Source organism: Convolutriloba macropyga, chromosome 7 (genome assembly GCF_964194025.1).
Source record: "Convolutriloba macropyga chromosome 7, txConMacr16.3, whole genome shotgun sequence".
Classification (NCBI taxonomy): Eukaryota; Metazoa; Xenacoelomorpha; order Acoela; family Convolutidae; genus Convolutriloba; species Convolutriloba macropyga.
Genome location: NC_134474.1, coordinates 768,335 through 790,920, shown reverse-complemented (window position 1 = coordinate 790,920; position 22,586 = coordinate 768,335). Strand labels below are relative to the sequence as shown.

Below are 22,586 nucleotides of genomic sequence, written 5' to 3'. Positions count from 1 at the left end.
TTAATTAGTAGATAGGAATTATAACGGGCAAAAAACAATTGTTCGTGTAACTGACCTTCGGCTACGGGATCACCTAAATTGAAAGGACTCAATACATGAACATGCACAAGTGAGAAGAAAGCTATCAATGTAAAATGGAGATGAAAGTGTGAGAATTGGCCGAAGGAGGGATTGGCAGAGGATGGCGGTGGAGGTCACGAGGTCATGGTCAATGAGTGGATGATGAATAACTGAATGATAATGACATTTTGAATGACGTCACTGATGAGATGACTGATAACTACATCGAGAACTATCCTCAAAGCATATTGTAATGATGATTTGGAGCTGAACGGATTTCGCATTGTCTTTGTAACTGCTTTATTTGGACGGATTCATTGTTACTGTTTGTATCAATTTGTAACTGATCAGCCTTGATGATTAGCTGAGAGACGGGAACTGGAAAGCTGTCATTTTTTGTTGCATTGGTAGGTAGCATCATGAATAATGTTGTTCTGTATAATGTTGTTAGTGAGTGATTTGAGGTAACTCCTCTCTGCTTCAAAATGCTGCTTTCGATAACATAATGCCTCTCTGTTTACTGAGGAGTCCAGTTGACCACAAGACAGCAAGATGTCTAACAAAGTTATCCACTCTCATCATTCTGATTAAAGATTCACCAAAAGTATCACTAAGTTAAAATGATAAATGACAACTTTTCTGTCCTAATCGACAATGGGACAGAGATTTCTGTCTCTCCGAATAGTGAATATAGTGTGGCTTGGATATTAACTTGAAAATAAACTTTCCAATAAAGGTCCGAGAGGTATTTTGACGAGGAACAACATCTATCATTAGTTAAAAGGTCATAACTTTTGAAGCACATCAACATTTTCAACTCCCACCCCAAACAGTCACTACAAATGATGACAACAAAATGTGGGGCTGATAATGACAAAGATGGTGATGACGACGATTGTGATAATAATGATGCAGACAGTTTGTTATGGCTTTCCGACAATATTGGAATGATCTTCTTGACTCTAGTGAAGAATATACGTTCCAATCTAGTCGTGAGAATAGGGAATGGAAGACGACAGGCAAGAAGTTCTTGAAACGACTGGGATCTCAATGTTCAAAATAATGCAATTGAAATAAAGCTCCGAAATATTAGCACAGCTCTAATTAGGCTGTACAGCTACTTCTCTTAATTTAGATCGCATCCTCTAATGTAAACTGCGACAAAGAGACGCTCTATAGTGATGATAATGATAATGAAGATGAAGATTTGAGATGACAATGCATCCAGTAAGATTCCATGGCAAAAATGTGTCGACTGGACTATAATAGTAGACCTGCAGCCTGTGCCTCCTGTTCCATCTTCTCCTGTTTCATCCTCTCAATCCGCCTCTGTTCCTCCACCCTCCTCTGCCTCTCCCTCCTCGCCATCTCCTCCTCCTTACGTTTTGCCTCCAATTCCGCCAGTCTAGCTGCTTCCTCCTCCCTCCGCTTTTCCTCCTCCAATTCCCTGGAACACATTCAAATACTCCACTTTTATAGTCTTTGAAAACGTAGACAGCAAATTTCCCTAATAGCTGCGAAATAGACTTGCAGGACGTAAAATAAAGATGGAAACAGATGCCGAACTATGGTAGCGACACAATAAATGATACCTGTTTAAAGAATTAGAGACGTTTTCATACAGCAAAATATCTTTTGAAAAATCATACTGCTTGTTAAATTTTGGTCACCTTAACATTGGTTTTGAACGTCATTTAAAGAGTGAGGCGGGTCGTTTAGGATCGAACAATTTATCAATTTTGAGATTTGCAATTGTGGGCAATAAGTTTAGAAAAACGGGTCAAAGAATTTTTGTTGATCTACAACTAGGAACGGTATTGGATTACAACTACCGACCAAAAAATCCGACCCAAAAACGCAAAGAAACATTAAGAAAAGAACACTTGAATTCCAAAGACAGATTTAAATACCAAGGAGTTAGGGTAAATGTACAAATTATTGCTTTCATTTTTGACAAACAATTAATTTATTGTATCAAATCTAACTGAGTTTAAAGTCTCTCTATGATGGGTTTCCATAACACAGGTTATGAGAAGTTTGAAATTTTTTAAAGAAATGAGCCCTTATTTTTGCACGGTTTTAAAATTAAGAGTGTTGCTAATAGATATGATGAAGTCAAGCCAGGACTTTACATTTCTGGCGAACAAACAGTTCTCAAAGTTATGCAGTTTGTATTTGACGTCGAAGTAGAGGAAATTCGTTTGTTTATTTTTTTAGTAGTAGTAGGAAACACTAAATTTAGGTAGTCTGGAGCTTCATTCGATAAAAATTTTTGCAAGTCAGTAGCTTCTTTGACCCTCACGAGGTATTCAAGTGGAAGTATTTCGTATTGTAACTTTAGACCATGAGCTGAGCCATATTTTACCCCGTTGAAACAGGACTTTATTGCCCACTTTAACAGTTTAACAATTGAAATTGAGAAACTGGAGTCATGAAAACAGGAGTTATATTGCCACATTTGAACAAAAAACCTCTATCTAAAAGGCAAAAAATTGCTAAAACGCAGTTTATCTTGTAAACTTAAATAAAATAGCGATAAAATTTCACAGGCAAGACCAATCCTTTTCGCTGAACACCCTACTTTGGCGTGACCCAAGTCTCCAATCAAATTAACTTCAACATTCATTAAAGTATGCAAACAGATCTCAAGACTGAAAGAAGAGTCAGAAACACCTCACAGTATTCGGCGTTTCAATGTATTTTTGAAACAACTGGTATCTTCTAGAATGAATCAATAAAACAGAAAAAACGGTCTCATACAAAGGAATACTCTAATCTGGAAGAAAAATAGAGAAAACTGCAAAATATCAAAAAAACTATTCCAAATTTTTGGCACGATTCTGAAGAGTTGATGAAATGATGCAATTCCCAAACAAACAACATAAGTAAACAATGCACAAAAATCATCACATTACATCCTTTTCGCTGAACACCCTACTTTGGCGTTACCCAAGTCTCCATTCAAGTTAACTTCAACATTCATTAAATTATGCAAACAGATCTCAAAAAAGACGGAAAGAAGGGTCAGAAACACCTCACAGAATCGTCTTCGGCGTTTCAACGTACTTTTGAAACAACTAGTACCTTCTAGAATGAATCATGAAAACAGAAAAAACGGTCTCATACAAATGAATAAGTAAATTCAATTCAGTGAAGCGTAAATTTAAAAGTAAGAAAAGTTAACATAACTTTAAATTTTCTACAAAATTTAACATAACAGAAGTATAGGTCACATCAAAAAAATTAATTAATGCAACCAAGAATAAAACGCCCGCACAATAAGGAAACCATTAAATGCGCAGAATACTCTAATCTGGAAGAAAAGTAGAGAAAACTGCAAAATATCAAAAAAAAACTATTCAAAGTTTTTGGCACGATTCTGAAGAGTTGATGAAAGGATTCAATTCCCAAAAAAACGACATAAGTAATCTTTGCACAAAAACCATCAAATTACCTAAAAAGGACCAAAAAGATGAAGGATCTCCAAACAAGCTTAAAATTTGATTTTCACATACCAAAAAATTTCTGAACATTATCGAAACCGCTTCATTATAATCATTAGAGTCAACTTTTTCATATATGCTCAATTTTGTTTTTATAACCAAAAAAGACTGCTTGAAGAAGCCGCATAGGAACGAAAAAATTGCCAGAATATGGAAAACTTTCCACTCATCATTAAAGCTCTAGAGAATTAGTTAAGCTCTAAGGAATTCTCGGTTTAAAAAAAATCACTTCTCAATTATTTCTCATTGAGTCCTGAAAATTGCGCCCTAATAAAAGTCAAATTTTCTGAATTTTACCTAAATGGGATCAGCCTGATATGGTTAGGCTCAGCTTACTACTGCGCAGTTTTTAAAAACGAGTTAATAGTTTGAAAAATTTTGGAAAAAAGGACTAAATTTTATTTGCAGTATAGGGAATACTCGTAGATTTCGTGGTAACTATTTAAACCCTGTCATCTTTCAACCTCACCCAACGGATGGGTTTCCATAACACAGGTTGTGAGACGTTTGAAATTTTTTAAAGAAATGAGCCCTTATTTTTGCACGGTTTTAAAATTAAGAGTGTTGCTAATAGATATGATGAAGTCAAGCCAGGACTTTACATTTCTGGCAAACAAACAGTTCTCAAAGTTATGCAGTTTGTATTTGACGTCGAAGTTGAGGAAATTTGTTCGTTTATTTTTTTAGTAGTAGTAGGAACCACTAAATTTAGGTAGTCTGGAGCTTCATTCGATAAAAATTTTTGCAAGTCAGTAGCTTCTTTGACCCTCACGAGGTATTCAAGTGGAAGTATTTCGTATTGTAACTTTAGACCATGAGGTTAGCCATATTTTACCCCGTTGAAACAGGACTTTATTGCCCACTTTAACAGTTTAACAATTGAAATTGAGAAACCGGAGTCATGAAAACAGGAGTTATATTGCCACATTTGAACAAAAAACCTCTATCTAAGAGGCAAAAAATTGCAAAAACGCAGATTATCTCGTAAACTTAAATTAAATAGCGATAAAATTTCACAGGCAAGACCAATCCATTTCGCTGAACACCCTACTTTGGCGTGACCCAAGTCTCCAATCAAGTTAACTTCAACATTCATTAAAGTATGCAAACAGATCTCAAGACTGAAAGAAGAGTCAGAAACACCTCACAGTCTTCGGCGTTTCAATGTTTTTTTGAAACAACTAGTATCTTCTAGAATGAATCAAGAAAACAGAAAAAACGGTCTCATGCAAAGGAGTACTCTAATCTGGAAGAAAAATAGAGAAAATTGCAAAATATCAAAAAAAACTATTCCAAATATTTGGCACGACTCTGAAGAGTTGATGAATTGATTCAATTCCCAAAAAACGACATAAGTAAACAATGCACCAAAACTCATCACGATACCTAAAAAGGACCAAAAAGATGAAGGATCTCCAAACAAGATTAAAATTTGATTTTCACATACCAAAAAATTTATATTTATGAACATTATCGAAACCGCTTCATTATAATTGTCGTACGCAAATGAGATTGCGTACTTAATCTTGAGTCGCGAGTGACGATTATGTTTTATATCCTAACTTGCGCGGCGAATGCACTTTACACAATTTCTAAATGAATCCGCTTAGCGAATCGCTTGGTAATTACTTGTCTACTTTACTTGATTAGTAAGACAGTTAATGAAGAATAAGTTAAATTAGGCAACTGTTCGCGAAGTGCAAAACTAAAAGAGTGAGTATTAAGGCAACTGGTATTACAGAAGTCACAACAAATATGAACAATAATTTCCCGCTACGGGAGATGGGAATAACAGACTAGCATGTGAAATAACGTTGACTTATACACATGCCCTTCAGGAATAAGTACACTAAATTAAATTAAGTACATCGTATAATAAATTTACTGCACTAAATTAATTTATGATGTATGACATTTCTCCCGCTTCAATGAAAATTAAAATTGCGTAAAATAAAATTTTAATAACAATATGAATAATATTAATACTTATTCACCGGTTAAATAGTATCAACAATATATGTACTGGTTATCATAGCTAGTCATAAATAATAATGTATCAAGTTTTAATTATTCAAAGTTTTCACAAGTCTTCTTCATCAATTATGAGCTCATTTGATGTACTGTGATCCGCTGGTCGTATACGAGGATCTGTTGGTGATACCTGTCCTATGATAGGCGATGGGAAGTCATTTTCTATGGGTTCAACCCGCGATGCTGTGTCTACAATTGTTTGTACAACTGAAGGTTGTATCGATTCAATATCTCCTACGCGTGTCGTTTCCTGCGGGTTGGAGCAAAGTTCGGGGAGCACGAATTAGTAGATTCACCAGATGAGTCTTCTTTATCGTACCCATAGTATTTAGGACTTTTTCTAGTCCGTTTTGTTGCTCTTATCGGTATTTGTTGTAATGCTATTGCTGGAGCCGATTAAGATGGCAAGATTAATTCTGCTTGGTTATTTGTAGGAGAGGGTGCGATCAATACTTCTCCAGTTATGATTTGCTGTTCGGGAGCAGCCTCGGGAATTTCGGGTAATACTTGGGGAGCAAAATACCCGCATTGCACGAGCAATATTTGATTTATTTGATGAGACACCGCTTCCAGTTTCTCGCTTGCGATGCTTCATCTTTCTATCTCCCTTTTGTATGCGCGTGGACTCTTTTATGTGGCTAAGTATCTTAGCCTCAGTTGTCTTCTCATGCGTGCGGGGTCCTCTACGGTTAATATATTCTGTTAATTTCGTTTTCCGTTCTTCCCGAGTACCAAATTTGGCAATGTCACTATTGCGCACTGTTAATTCCACTTCCCCGGTTCGCGAATGACAGAAGTATATTGATCGGTCTTTTGTACCACAGATCCTGGAGCCAACTCCTCATACAGTCCATCAAGATTTTTCTTGGATCTTTTATGGAGATGTTTCTTCCGAGCAATGTTCAACTGTACGGCGTGTTCTTTTAGAGGTAGTGGACGATGCGCTTTTGTGGTGCGAAGGAAACGGGATTCGTTGTCTGTTGCTAGACGTTCACGTGTGGTAGCGTCTTTTGTTGCCTTGCACATGTTGCGCTCGATTTCATCGTCGCTACGGCTGTTACCCCAGTGGTCCTCCGGCAACAATTCATTAGGAGTTACTGTTTCTTCATCTAAATAATGATTCAAAATTTTTTCATAACTTAGATCAGATGACTTTGGTTGAGTACTTATGTTACTATGCGGTGTATTGGCTTCGCGCCCAAAGTGAGATTCGAATGGCGAAAGCATAGTTGTTTTATGTTTACATATGCGAAGCTGGTATATAATTGATTTTAATTTTGCTTTAATTGTGAACGAATTTAATTCTCTATTTGCTTCTTTTATACATGCTAAGAGTTGTTTAATAGTACCAATAAGTCTTTCAACTAGTCCTATTGCACGATGGTCATTCGCCGGAGCTGGTATTAATGTTATATTATTTTTCATACAAAATTTTTTTTACTTGGTTACCTATAAGACAACGAGCTTGGTCTATTCTTAAGGAACGAGGAACTCCATGAATTTGTATATAATTATCTAAAAAAATTTATTACATTCGATGCATTTGCATTATCAACTAATTCTGCAGAAGGATATTTTAGAAATCTATCAATACATGTTAAAATTTATATTTCATGTTCTTTTTCGTTATTAATAGGTCCTGCAAAATCTATTTGTATTTCTTGGTTCGGAACTATACATGGTGTATGTGCTTTAAATTGTTTTGCGGGAATAACAGATTTTAAATTTTTACCGATAGTAATGCAAGATTTGCACTCTATTGCTTTGACGAGCAAATCACGATTCATGTATGGCCACCAGCAGTGCTGAGCCATACATCCCCCAACTGAATTTCAGGTTGAGTTTGGGCAAAAAGCACTTGTTTGTTGTTTGTTAATTAAGCACGTGAGTTATTTAAAGTATTCGAGTTTGGTTTACTAAATAAGGTAGGAATTTGAGACTGATTTTTGATTGACAAGTGAGAATGACCTATTGAAGCAAATTTAGGAGTATTTTGGTAAGCGAGTGACGCTTTTCCTGTTTCTACAAGCATTTGAGACTCAATTTGTAGAGGTTTAATTGTAATTGGTAGACTATGTGACGCAAATTTAGAATGAATTTGGTATTTAGTAACTTGCTTTGCAAAAGAGGCATCTGAGGAATGCAATCTAATCTTTTGAGTATTTATTAAACTATTATGCCTTGCGAGTGTTAATTTGTTAAATGAAAAGCGTACTCGCAATGCGAGATCAGAATTGGTATTAATTAATTTGTAAGTGTTTACTTTTGAAGTAGGATATGTATGTGCGAATACTGATTCATTTTGAGTTGAATGTACTCGCTGATCATGTGCACTAGTACAATTAATACTATTAGTGGGATTAAAAATCAGGTTATACTTTTTGATCCGCGAGTGATTTAATATTTTGAGTTAGGTGTACTCGCGAGGCGTGTTCACTATACTGATTATTGAATTTAAGGGAGGTTACGTTAGAGTTGTATTTTCGCGCCGCGAGATTTGAACTAACATTTGTTAAGCGTACACGCTGAGCGGACTTTATGTCAAAGTTAGAATTTTGTTTTGAGAATAATTTTAAACTATTGTTTCGCGGAGCGAATGATTCGTTAACTTTTGTTTGAGGATTTGGTTTGACATAATCTATATTTAACACTTGTTCAGTATTAGTGGTGGAATTTTTATTTTCGCCATCAATATCAATATATAATTTATTAAGTGAATGAGCTAAAATGTTGGGTTTTTGTTGAAGTAATTGAGCATCAGATTGTATGCTTGATAATGTTGCGACTAAAAATTCCTCATCATATTTTGAAACACTTTTTGCTGGTTGATATGGATTTCGAGAGATGTAATCAACTAGTCCCATCTTCGCGCCAGGCAGATGCTCTATTGAGAATTGATAAGGCAAAAGACGATAAAACCCATCGTGATAACCTACTATTGTAACTTTTATTTGATCGATGTTCTTTTAAAATAGAAAGTAATGCGCGATGATCAGTGATAATAGTAAACTCTTTACCATACAAATAATTTTTTAAATATTCTTTGGACCATACCACCCCAAGAAGTTCCAATTCGTTAATACTATAACGTTCTTCACTACTATTTGAAAATCTTGACGCAAAAGAGATCGGCTTCCAACCATCAACTGTTAGTTGTTCTAGTGCTGCTCCCAATCCGAAGCGAGAAGCATCTCATTTGATTCGTGTTTCGAGTTGGGGGTTATAGTGAATGTTTTCTGTATGATTTGCTATGCGAGTTTTTATGGCATTAAAATGTCCAATGAGCGTCAGTCCAAATGTATTTAGTTGACTTACGAAGAAGAGGTCTTAAAGGATGGCAGAGTTGAGCTAAATTAGGAATAAATTTACAAATATAGTGAACCGAGAAATGAACGTAATTTTTAAAGTGTATTAGGTGGTTGTAATGACATAATAGAGGATGTTTTAGATTCGAGTGGTGATATCCCAGATTGAGTTATTTTATATCCTAACCAGGAAATTTTTTGCTTCGCAAAATGGCATTTAGGAAGATTAATTCGGAGATTATCCGCGTCCAGTTTCTTAAGGCAATCTAATACAAGTTGTAAGTGATCATCTTCAGAACCTTTACTTACAATTAAGATGTCGTCTAGAAAACAAAATGTATTTTTTAGGCCAATCAAAGTGTAATGCATTGCCTTCTGAAACTCACTCTTCTGCCCTTTTGATGTTTTGGTTGAAAATTTCTATGGAATTTAGATTTAACAATATGTATTTTTGAGCGACCAATACGTGTAATAAGTTGAGGAAATTGTTTTGCAATACATGTTTTAAATGGACATTGGGATGTGATAGTGTTGACCAAACTACCTTCATATTTTGGGGTTTGAGTTATTGAGATTCCGAGAGCGTCAAACAAGTCTCTACCAACTAGTGGTTTTAGCCCGTCACGGACCACCACAAATTCAGCTTCTTCAAGTCGCCATCCATTGCTCGCAATTGGTGCCTGTATCATTCCCGTCACGTTTATGGGTTCGTTTGAAAATGTTTTGAGTTCCTGGGGAGGCGCTATCATCAACCATCGAGCAAGGGGAGAATTTTCCACTATTTCCGAAGCAAGAGACTCGGGTAAAATACTGCATACACTGCCTGAATCAATGAGAAGTCCTACTTGGGTATTACCAATTTGCAAGATGGTGTTCTTTGGTTCGATCTGTATTGCGTTACTTGCGATGCTGGCGACCATATTATCATCTGAGCTATCGTAATCTGATTCGCATTGTGGGTTATACTTCATATTTTGTATGGCATTTACCGTCTGATCAGTTGAAGTTTCTTCAACAGAGTTAACATTAGATCGGATGGGTTTATTTGATGATGACTTCGGTTTCCTGCACACTCGAGAAAAATGATTTTGCAAACCACAGTTATTGCAAGTCTTGCCTCTTGCAATACACTTGACTTTATGATTTGCTGACCAAGTTAAACCACAGTTTCTGCAGTTGATTTGGTGGTCGAGTAAAACTAGATGCAGTCGGCCGTTGACTCGGTGGTCGAGAAAGTCGTTGAGAAATTACTGCGTTAACCTGTGGAGCAGGTTGCGAGTTTGTAATTTGTAGTTGATTTCTTTGACCTAATTCCATATTTATGGCCAAACGTAATGCTTGAGTTGATTCTAGAGTTTCTCGCAGCAATTCCCTTTGGATTTCCGGATCTAACATATTCGCAATAAATAAATCTCTGATAAGAGTATCTTCTTGACTCCCGAGTTCACAATTTTCAGAAAGTTCTTTCAATTTTCCAAAGAAATGTTCGATAGACTCTCCTCTTGTCTGTTTTGTAGTGAGAAGTACGTACCTATCAAATGTGATATTGCGCTGACGAATAAATGCTGATTCCATGATTGTCCAAAGTTCTGCTGTTGTTAGAATGTCCATCTTGAGGTGTGGGTTTCTGCTACAAACAATTCGACGTCCTTCGGTGCCCAAACTGAGATATAGCATTGACACAGTCTTTCGATCAGCCTGTGCCCACGGTTTATCTCCACACATTACTCCTATCTCCAGTTGTCTCTGACACCGATTATCCCAGTTCATTTTTGATTGAGCGTTCCTCGCCAATCTTTCCCTCTCCGATTGTGCCGATGATCTTGTTATCGTATCCTCATAGATAGGTTCAAGTGGTAGTTGTACTGTTTCGGGTTTTGGTTCCAACAAAGTGTCTAGTGTAATATTTTCCTTCGCAAGAAGAGCTAACTTGGCCTGCTTCTGCCACTTTTCCCATTTCAACGGAGGGTCTGCACTAGGTTTATCCCAAATTGGCTCAATGCCGAGTGGGGTCCGCTTCTGAGTTGCTGACTGCGCCATGTCGTACGCAAATGAGATTGCGTACTTAATCTTGAGTCGCGAGTGACGATTATGTTTTATATCCTAACTTGCGCGGCGAATGCGCTTTACACAATTTCTAAATGAATCCGCTTAGCGAATCGCTTGGTAATTACTTGTCTACTTTACTTGATTAGTAAGACAGTTAATGAAGAATAAGTTAAATTAGGCAACTGTTCGCGAAGTGCAAAACTAAAAGAGTGAGTATTAAGGCAACTGGTATTACAGAAGTCACAACAAATATGAACAATAATTTCCCGCTACGGGAGATGGGAATAACAGACTAGCATGTGAAATAACGTTGACTTATACACATGCCCTTCAGGAATAAGTACACTAAATTAAATTAAGTACATCGTATAATAATTTTACTGCACTAAATTAATTTATGATGTATGACATTAATCATTAGAGTCAACTAATTCATATATGCTCAATTTTGGTTTTATAACCAAAAATGACTGCTTGAAGAAGCCGCATAGGAACGAAAAAATTGATCGAGTATGGAAAACTTTCGAATCATCATTAAAGCTCTAGAGAATTTGTTAAGCTCTAAGGAATTCTTGGTTTAAAAAAATCACTTCTCAATTATTTCTCATTGAGTCCTGAAAATTGCGCCCTTATTAAATTCAAATTTTCTGAATTTTACTTAAATGGGATCAGCACGTTATGGTTAGGCTCAGCTTACTACTGCGCAGTTTTTAAAAACGAGTTAATAGTGTGAAAAATTTTGGAAAAAAGGACTAAATTTTATTTGCAGTATAGGGAATACTCGTGGATTTCGTGGTAACTACTTAAACCCTGTCAACTTTCGACCTCACCCAAGGGGAGGGGATAACCTATGTTGTAAATTAGTTTCGTCTAATTAGAGAGAATTCTGTGGCAAAAATTCATTAGATCAACCTCGATAAAGTGAAAGCGACGCTGCTATGTTGACGAGATGTTGACAATGAAATTGACCAATATGCCCAGTTTGTTCCATAAGTTTTCGTGAATCACTCATCTCAATTATCGATAGTCAAAATAACAGTTGCTCATACGCTCGCAAAAATTAAATGTCTCACCGCTCATTAGATAACATGCAATTTAAATTAAACAAGGAGGCTCGGTAATGAGCGTACGCACATAATGTTCCGACCCCGCTCATCCACTTTCTTTACGTAATTGGCTACCAAATGATGAAGAGATAGAAAACTTTCGAAAACAAACATATCGTTCAATAAACAACCACTAGAATACAATAAGGCCACGCTAGAGGGCCGATGAAAGTTGCTGATAATAAGACTACTAGTAAAAACAATAATACAAATCAATGCGACCAAAACTCAATGTCTATAATAAAAAGAACATAAGAAATTCAAACTCGAATAAAAAAAAACCTAAACAAAATAATTAAACCTATACTATATTAGAAAAAATTATGAGACCTGTCCTCAATGCGACTGGTTAACACGCCGACAAAAAGAGCAAAGAAGTTCATAAATACGTTTCTGTTTTTGAAAACAGATAATTTAACAGTTATTAATGTCATTAGATATCAACTGAATTCACTAAAATGTCCAATTAAATCTCCATTGGAAAAAATTGAGACATGTCATTATCCAATTTTCAATTGCGCAAAAATTCAAAGCCAATGGGACCAGCGATTATTCAAAATGTACAAACATACAAAAATCTCAAAGATTTTAAAAAATCTCGTAGTAATAGTAGTAACAAAGTCGAGAAACAATTGTTTGAAACTAACATTGTTATAAAGATTAAAATATAGCTATCTGGAAACGGTTTTTGACCTGTGCTTACAGAGACTGAGCATTAAAGATACCAAAAACTAGTTAATAATGTGACGAAGCTCAAAAACCCAAATATGTTTTTGAAAACAAAAACATTCAAAAGTGATAACAGACTTACGATTACAACAAAAATCGATGGATTAGTTGGCAACATCTCAGGAAGCCAATGGGGCCTGTTAATAACGAGACTAAGTCGAGATCACACAAAATAACAAGAAATACATAAAAAAGCCAAAACTTCAAACAGCTTTACAACGTCACAGTGGTCAAGGCACTATAATTGTAAAATGTTACCTGCAAGAACTGTACATCATCACTTTCTGCTCATCTTAATATCAACGCGTTTTCCTCTTAAAAGGACTATGTAGACATGACAACAAAAAGAAGCCTTAAAATTGAACACAATAGAAATCTCGAAAAATTCTTGATAAAACTAAATGGTCAAAGCAATAAGTCACAACGTATAACCAAGCGCGAAAAAATCTTTGAATAAACAAAATATTTGAGACGTTTAATTAGTGAGATTGAGGTACATGGCGAAAAAAATGAAAGCAAAAAGAAGACAGTTCTTAAAAAAATCTTTTTTTTTAATTTAATTTGAAAGTCATTAAAACAAACAGTTAGAAACTGAAATCTGTAAACATGTTTTGTGTTATATGTCCTGGGGAACCAATTGGGACCTATCGTTATCAGGTATATGACGTAAAACAACAAAAAGTAAGAAAACTATAGGCAAAAACAGAAAAATCCACAAAAATTTTGCGAGACAACTGTGTCTCAGCTCAAAAAAGCATCAACTGTTCAACAAAAACAATTAACATATCCAGATACGCCTTTCCCAAACGCTGTGCATTTTCAAACTATGCTTTTTTGCAATTGGTCTTTTCAAAAACGCGCAAATGCGACAAGGAAACAAAATGAAATTATAAAATATGTAATTATGCTCAAAAATTATTGAAAAATGAAAACGCGTAGTATCAAAACAAAGAAACCATTAGTTTAATATAAAACCGTTTCCAACATTAATTTATAACTCAAATGAAATCTTTTTCTGCCTGTTTTTACTGAGACTGCGCTCGAAGTTGATAGAAAAAAGATAAAATAGTGGCAACGTTCAAGAAATCCACGATATTTTCTTAAAACAATTATAATCAAAATCATAACAGACATTAGATAATAAATGAAAGAGTTGTCTGAAAACTGACAAAGTTATAATTCCAGAAGGCTCACAAAATCCGCCGGGAGTACAACTAGCTTTTTTTTCGAGCTTGAGGGGAATAGGGCTGCAGTTTTAACGTGTCTACTTCCAGCAAATTTAAAGCAAGTGGGCTAAAAAAAAGCAAATTTGGTCTCATTTTCGACGAAATAAGTCTGAATTTTGAAAAGTTTAGCATTTTTTTTCTAGCCCGAAAAACTTGGATCGAACAGTTCAGAAACTCTTCTCTGTCTTTAGGGATGAAATCAATAATACTACAGTTAACAGTTTTAACAAATTTTGGCAAAATTGACGAAAATTCGGTCAAAATGCCAAAAATGTGAACAAAAATAGCTGAATTACGTCTAATGTTCACAAAATTTTAAGCCTCGATAACTTCCTATAAAAAGCAAAAATTGCAAAAAAATCTTTCTAATTCCATATTCTACGCTTGAGGGGCTTTCTAATGTTACCACTCACAACGCTCTTCAATGATTATATCGATCGGCCGAAATTGTCTGAACTAAAAAACCCAGTTGAGTATATATTTCCTCCCCCACTTAAGTGAGTTGGAACAAAAACCGAAAACCTAATGCCTCTATACATTTTCAAAAATATATATGTGTTTCACTACAGATTGATGATCAATTTGATATTGAAGCCATGATGACATTACCTTATCCTTTCCTCCAGTATCTGTTTGTCCAATTCTGCCCTGAGTTTTGCCTCAGCCAGTCTCTTCTCCTCCTCCTCCTGCTGTTTCTTCTCCAATTCCTTCTGCCTCCTCTTCCTCAATACCTCAATCCTCCTCCTCTCTGCTGGCGACAGTTTGTCAAGGTCAATCTTAACAAAAAAATTCATTTCAAAATCCACACTTTACTGTTTATTAGAACTAACTCTAAGGGTGAAAACTTTTGTTGCCGGATATGGCCATTGTCTGGTTAGTCAATAAGTATTGTGGAAAATGAAATTAACATAGTTCGATGCAACTGAGGGGGCCGGACGAGAGAAACACTTTACAAAAAATGAATAAAAACTGATATTGTAACAAACTTTTTAAAAATGCTCTTTTCTTAATTTTCCAAGGCATTCATTGGATTGTCTACAAACTTATCGCACATTGATGTGAAATATTGACTCTCACGCGAGTCAATGTTTTCATAATTCTTCAAAAAATATTTTTCACAATATTAAGCAACTTCGGTCCAACCACTTTTTTGGTATTATTCGAAGAATTTTGATTCAATAGTCTGACACTATTTTGTTAGCTTACACAATAGAAGAGCCGATTTTCGTTTATCAGCACGCAAAAATATGTACATGACGAAAACAAACTGAATACTTTCTTATTTATCTGTTCATACCTACAGATATAACGCAAACTTTAAAACATATATTCTGAATGAAAAAATTCAATACTTTTCAAAAAGTCTTTTTCAACTCGGCACAACTTTTATTTCCAACTGTTCTTCGAATCTTTACGAGTCAAAAATTCATTTCGTATATAATAAAAGGTTGAGAAAGAAAAACCTAATGTACATTGTGATTAACATACGCATGAAATAACTTAACAATAGCTCTTCTTGTACAACATATACTTGGTCAGAGACATTAAGCATTGAGGAACAAGGAAAAACGAATAGAACGGGCTATAGGAGACGCTAAAGTTAGAGAGTTAAAGACCAGTTGGTGTAATAGTTAGTACACTAGGCTTGCTGTAAGAGATGCATGTTCGAATGCAATACTAGCCCATTTTTACAACAATTGCACCTGCTGAGAACAACCTTAATGTACAGACTGTTGCATGCAAACCCATCGAATTCAAAAAGTTGCATGTTTTGATTGATTTGCACTTCCGCAAACGAATGAAAGACCTCAAGTTCATTGTGCAGAATAATACAGCAGTAAAATGTATATCATGACAGCAAATAACATCATCTTGAAAAAATCTAAAAAGTAAAATTTTATGTTAAGATTCTTTAGTTGAAACCAAGGTTGATTTTGTGATCTATGTAAACACCCTATTGGTTTTTAGCTGGATAAAATTGTTTAAATGAAAAAAAAACATTCAGGAAGTTTTAAGCAATGACAAGCTGCGTCTGATTTTTAATCATTTAATATGTTTTTCCATAGCAATGTGAAGTATTATGTACAACGGCGGAAACATTATTTCTTGAAGGCTTTTCGATTAAACAACGTTAACTGATATCTATTAAATTTCATTGCGTTTGAAAAATATTGTGAATTCTGTTGAATCTCACAAAACTTAATGATGGCACGCAACAAAAAGTTATGACAAAATTAGGTCAAACTTGTAATAAATGTAGTTAAAATCTCAAAGAAAGCCAAAATAAATTTAAATCAGCCATTTTAACTTAACAACCGTAATCTTCTTGTATAGAAAACGTTTTAATCTCAGCAATACGTTACGTAATGAAAAGCACTTAGGTGAAGAAGCAAGCGGCGTTTAAAATCATTTTCTCAATTTCCATTCTTTAATGGAACAATTTTTAACACAAATTTATCGGTTTAACTTTTTGCAAACAAAATTTTTTCCGTTTTGCAGATTTAAAAAATGCTCATTACAAAATTAATGACAAATAATTAAATTCAAAAATTTTGTACGATTTCTCAGTTTAGTTTCAAAAATCAATAGTCAATAAAACAATTGAAATCTCAATCAATACAGAAACACCACTTTGGGGAAACGTTAGCGCCCTGATCCGGTTGTGAACTCTAACGTTTTTTATTTATATTTTTTTTCAATATCCAGCTGCTATTCAGGGATATTGTACAACAAACAGCGCTTAGTTAATTTTATTAAATTTTCAATGGTGCTTTGAAAAGTTAGTCTTGCTTATTTACATTTTGATTTGACGTGGAGCTTAATTTGTAAAAATTTGTTAAACAACTTTGAAAAACAGTGTTCAACCATAGCCCCAGTGATTGAGGAATTTTTATAGTGTAAGATCTGATAAGATGCTGACTAAAAATCTTTATCGTGTAAGATCTGAGCAGATCTTACACGATAAAAATTTCTCTTATCAGAACTTACACGATAAAAATTCTGTTAAGAGGAATTTTTATCGTGTAAGATCTTATAAGACATCTTATAAGATAAAAATTCCTCTTATCAGAATTTTTATCCTGTAAGATCTGATAAGACATCTTATAAGATAAACATTCCACTTACCAGAACTTTTATCGTGTAAGATCTGATAAGATGGAATTTTTATCGTGTAAGATCTGATAAGACATGTTTTATTGATTTCAATATAATCGTATAACGTTGTCGAGTTTCTATGAAAGTAAAAAAAATCGGTCCACTAAACAATTATGAAACAAAAAAATGAGTGTTGATTCTGTTCTGGCAGCAGCTTTATTGTGAGTGTTAACTGGGTACTTTGATTAAGTTTAGCAGTCCAAGATAGTTTCGGTCGTTGAAAAAAATTTTTCAGCCTAGTTTGATAATCAGCGCTTCAGAGAAAGCCCTTGCCACTGGAATACCCTTTTTTTTACAATATCATATATGTCTTAAAAAACTGCTTGAAAGCAACTCTGAATTGTCTTCAATTTGAAGAGCATGCCATACTTCAAGAACTTTAGAGTCATAGCTTTCCAATTGTTTATCGTGTAAGATCTGATAAGAGGAAAGTTTTATCGTGTAAGATCTGATAAGACGGAATTTTTATCGTGTAAGATCTGATAAGACGGAATTTTTACCGTGTAAGATCTGATAAGACGGAATTTTTATCGTGTAAGAACTTATAAGAGGAATTTTTACTGTGTAAGAACTTATAAGAGGAATTTTTATCGTATAAGATCTGAGCAACGTCTTATCAGATCTGATAAGAAGATGCATCCCCTTACAGGCTATTAGCAAGATGGTTTTGTCAAAAATTTGTCAGATCTGACACGATAAAAATTCCAGAATCACTGGGGAGTGCACAGAAGTTATGTCTTGTACTCTCTTGTGTCATCTCAGTCCATTCGTTGGTCGGTTGAGCTAGTTTATTTCAGTGAAAAAGTTACTGAGCTTAAATTTTAGACAGCCAATTGTTTAGTAAAATCAAACGTTCAATTATAAAGCAGACTGATACCCACAGTGGGACTTGGTTACGCAATAAGATTTATTAAGATTCAGCGCACTGTTGAAACACGATGGGTTAGCAAGGGTTTGATTCGCAAATATAATGAATTGGGGTATTTTATAAGAAGTTACCAGCACATATTAGACTAAGTTGGTGATTTAATACTAACGATTAATTATTTACGATTAGTGTAATGAGGAATATGAGTACTCACTTCATCTAACAGATCTAAAATATACAGTCTCCATTTTCTACTAGAAACACTAATAGAATTGTCGGATCTATTCTGTCCCTCCCTCCCCCCCCCCCCCCCTGTGTTTTTATGACCCCCAGTTACAAATTATATGTTGTTATATAGCACGTTACTATGTAAGAAAAAAGAAAATAGCACGTGCGCCTGGGGGTCATAAAAGATTTATGCTCACTAAGCTGGGGGGGGGGGGGGGGGGGACAGAATAGATCCGAATTGTCTTTATACTCTAACACAAACAACAGAGTTGAGTTGAGAAGAATCAGTGAGATTTAAGAAAAGAGGAAAGCAAGACTTTCAAAAGAGAAAGACAAGCGCAAAAGGTTATTGTTAATGGCCTCTGATTGTCAGGTCCTGCTATGTCACGGAATTGGTCCAAGACTGAAAAACAAAGACAGAATTCAATATACAATTTTACTTTCCTCGATCACTCGAATGTCACGACCTATTGATATATTTAAATAGGTACTTGTCTTGAAACTGGCCATATTCGAATTTTAGCTTGTTCAATTTTATAATTTAACTTTTAGAAACAACCAGCTTTCGAATTGATGTAAATAGAAAACATAGCAGGCAGATTGCCAGAAAATAGCCGCGATAGCTTCGTAGATCTGTAGTCTCATGAAGAAAGTAAAAAAGACAGACCAAAAAAAGAAGCTTGTTCTTTTCATTAAAGGCTGAGATGTTAAATTTTGATTAAGAATCTGTATAACTTATTGCTGTTTCTATTAGCTGCTCTTAAATAACCTTCAATTAGAGTGATAAGCACTCATTTGACCTTATCCCTTTGAATTAAAGCAACGAAAAGTCAATTTCAGAATGAGGAAGTCATTTTTGAGAGTGAGGTAAGTCACGTGTGAGCAGAAATTTAATCACAATAATGAACAAAAAATGAACACAAGAATGAATTTCACTCGCTCAACTAAGAGTGAAACATGAAGTCACGCATGAAATTCAGTTCAGATTTGCAGATTTAAAGCAGAATTAAAGTGAACAAAAAGCAGATTTAAAGTGATTGTGACGTCGTATGGTCGCAACAAAAACTTTGGCGATGAATTGAAGAAAACATAGCAGGACAACTCCTAACGTACAATTCAAAGAATTTTCATTGACTAAACAAAAAACTAGACCTAGAATGGACTATGAGTAAATAGGGAAAACCATTTCAAAAAAAGTTAGATAAAAAATAGAAAAAAAAAAACAAAAATTCAATGTCAAATTGCCGCATGTGAACAAAAAACCACGAGCAAGACAGCGATTTTCTGTTCAAACACCGTTTTCTCACTCTACTTTAAAATTAGAGTGAAAAAATTTCACGCCCCAAAACCACTTGCTTTTTCGCTCCACTTCCTGTTTCGGTGTGAACAAAATCACTACTCCAATTTGACTTCAAAAATCATGAAAATGTGTGAACAGATCTTAAATTAAAAGACAGCGCCCCAATACAACTGATTTTTTTTGAACTTAAAAAAAACAAGAGAAGGCCAATAATAGCCCCAGCTATCGCTTCGCGGCTATTAATAAATACGGAGGAAAGGTGATAAGATTTCGTATCAGATTAAATTGATACGCATGAATTAATTCTGAAATCTTAGAGCCGCAGTTTTTAATTCTTTATAATCAAACTTAAAGCACCCCATACCTGGGTTCATTTTCCTCCAATCAACTTTGGGTTCTCCGCCTTGGGCTGCTCCGCCTTCACTGGGCGCGGTCTCTTCCTCTTTCCCTCCCTCTCCCTCTCTTTCCAAGGAATCACTTCTACCTTTCGTTTTTCCTCCCCGCGATTTGCTTCCCTAAAAACAGCGATTAATAAAATGGTGACCATAAAATGACCAAATGAGCCCCAAGGTAAAGGTACGTAATAAAAGTCTGAATTTACTACTCACGATGAAAAATGTTTACTTTAATAGTGGACATAAGAGACTGAAAAGCATGATTATATCGTCACTCTTTTTCCCACGAAACCTAATGTAACCCATGTCCAGCATTCTGAGCATCCAAGCAGCCAAGAAATCTTATTGTTAGTACTTTTGTTATAATTTCCTAAGTTTTCCTAACTTTCTTAAGAGAGATTAACCTCAACATTCAACCAACGTCATCACAAGTCCTTACCTTGGTCCCTTTAGCACCTTTGCCTCCTTTCGGACCTTGAGGAGAAGGCGGGGCCAAATACTGCCCTGTTTTCCTCCCTCTCTGCGGAGACGGACTTTTTGAAGATGAACTTTGTACTCCAGCTTTTTGCCCCAAATTGTTTTCCTGTTTTTCACCACCGTCCTCGTCTGTGACTGAAATTGGGGGTGGTTCTTCACGAAACTTCTTGTTTGTGATTGACTCAAAAACTCGAGCCTTGTTGATGGCTTTTGTCATTCTGTTTTTGATTTCTTGATCCACTTTGACTTTTTCGTGGTGTTCGAGTGCGTGTAATCCTTTCAGTTTTCCAGCTAATGATTGTGCAAATGGTGTCATAGATGAATCTGCTTGTTGTCGAAGTAACTTTGAAGGTTTCTCACTCTTTCTAAATTTTTCCTGAGTTGAAACTTTTCTATCACGGAGACTTTCACTTGATGTTTTCTTTTCAGTAATAGTCACTGATATAACTGGCTGATCGAATCCAGGCTTTAAAGAATCGTGATCGGCAGTTGCGCCAGATTTCTGTTTGTCGAATTTGCTCTCTGATCCGTATTTTTCTTTGCCTAAAATTATTTCTTCCATATGGACATTGATAGCTTCTGAACTGGAGAAAATTACTAAGGACGTTTAATTATGTTGTTGAAATCGCATCATGCAATTGGTCGCTTCTCAAAAACTTAGGTGCAAGCTTTGAATTATTTTTCATGCAAATTGATTCCATGATTTTTGCTAAAATCTTGAAATATTCAAAATCTGATTGGCTAAGCAGAAAAGAGGAACTTCTTTTTTAAAACACACCTACCCGGGTCACACATAATACAAATTTCTGTGGTTTCATACTAGGCCATATATGATTCTTTGTATGACTTTAATCTTAATATGACTATAATCTCCTTGTATGACTATAATCTTAATATGACTATAATCTCCTTGTATGATTATAATCTTAATAGTCACACAAGAATCATATATGATCTCTTTGGTTTATTACTAAGATCATTGTAAGAAATGAAATACGGACAGTATGAAATTATATATGATCTTTGTATGAAATCAAACAAACTTCAACCCGGCAAGACATTTACTGCGTTAAGGTTAAATTGGTTTCGTGATTGAAATTTTGTGCCCTAGAAGCCACACTATAAAGGGTACCATTCCCAATCAGTTTTCTCTCTTTCACAACTTATAAAATATTCCAAACTTGAGGAAAAGGTTTATCCTGACCTTTCAGCCCACCCACAGATTGACCACCTTTGTGTGCTGGATGATGATCAGTGGATGAAGCCAGAGTTGTGACTATTCTGACCACCTTTTCTACTTTGGCCACTGCTCTTGACTGTTCTTTTGAACCAGCTTTCGTTAATGATGTGTCTTTTGTTTTCACAGCCGGAGTTTTGCTGTCGGAGGCTTTCCTAGAACAAAATGACCAGTTTTATCAATTTGGTCGCAATTGTTGGATAAATTCATTTCTCTTACTGAATGATAACATTACTTCTATAAACGCCCACAATTTTTCGGGTATTATTTTGGGTTCCGAGGATTTTGACTTACGAGTATGAGATTTTAAAAATAATTTATTCGTAGAAAAATTATTATCACAATTTTCATGATCGAATAAAAATCTAGAATTACCCCAATTCTTCCTTAGTAGGACTCAGGCGGTTATATAATATTACTCTTATTAATAACTAACTCCCAGCCTTGTATTGATGTAAGAGATAATCGTGGGTAAGGAGGGGGGGGGGGGTTAGCTGTCAACTTACGCTCCTTTGCGTCCTCCGCCCAGTTTCCTCCCTTTTCCTTTCCCATCTTTCATCTTCTGCGCCACTAAAAAAGACACAGATCTCAAGCAAGAGTTGTTTTTTGACAAAAGGTTGGAAATGTGCAATAAGGAAGAACGATACAACTAAAAATCAGAGAAAGAATGAAACCTTCCTAAATAGAAAAAAAGCAAAGTTTGGAAAACTTTCCGACAATACAGTCTGATTTTTCAATAGCGAAGTTCAGATTATACAAAGTCATGAGTATGCATGTCATGAGTATGCCATGAGTTTTCGCGGATAAATGTAATCCATTTCAAACAATTTTTTACTCGTAATTAGACTAAAACTTTATTTCCCAATTATTACGTGAATACTTGAGAACCATTTTAAATACCTAAAAGTGCTTGTGA

The 22,586-nt window shown here is 35.2% G+C and overlaps 2 protein-coding genes across 8 annotated transcripts in view; both read right to left on the bottom strand.

Moving 5' to 3' along the window:
• The window catches only part of LOC142342546 (uncharacterized), a 117,313-nt gene that overhangs the window by 7,910 nt on the left and 86,817 nt on the right, over positions 1–22,586 (bottom strand). For 6 of the 7 annotated variants that reach the window (XM_075393908.1, XM_075393907.1, XM_075393906.1 and 3 more), the window contains 4 exons: positions 18,248–18,261; positions 14,619–14,785; positions 1,443–1,507; positions 56–73 (listed from right to left, as the gene is read on the bottom strand). In XM_075393908.1, the coding sequence (XP_075250023.1) occupies positions 56–73; positions 1,443–1,507; positions 14,619–14,785; positions 18,248–18,261 (264 nt within the window). The remainder of the gene's footprint in view (positions 1–55; positions 74–1,442; positions 1,508–14,618; positions 14,786–18,247; positions 18,262–22,586) is intronic. The other variant, XM_075393905.1, reaches the window with a different exon arrangement.
• Positions 18,546–22,586, bottom strand: part of LOC142342021 (uncharacterized) — a 6,120-nt gene continuing 2,079 nt past the window's right edge. Inside the window, exons 2-6 of the mRNA XM_075393189.1 lie at positions 22,177–22,240; positions 21,638–21,825; positions 20,396–20,976; positions 19,926–20,076; positions 18,546–18,664 (exon numbers count right to left, since the gene is read on the bottom strand). Coding sequence (XP_075249304.1) covers positions 18,546–18,664; positions 19,926–20,076; positions 20,396–20,976; positions 21,638–21,825; positions 22,177–22,240 — 1,103 coding nt within the window. The remainder of the gene's footprint in view (positions 18,665–19,925; positions 20,077–20,395; positions 20,977–21,637; positions 21,826–22,176; positions 22,241–22,586) is intronic.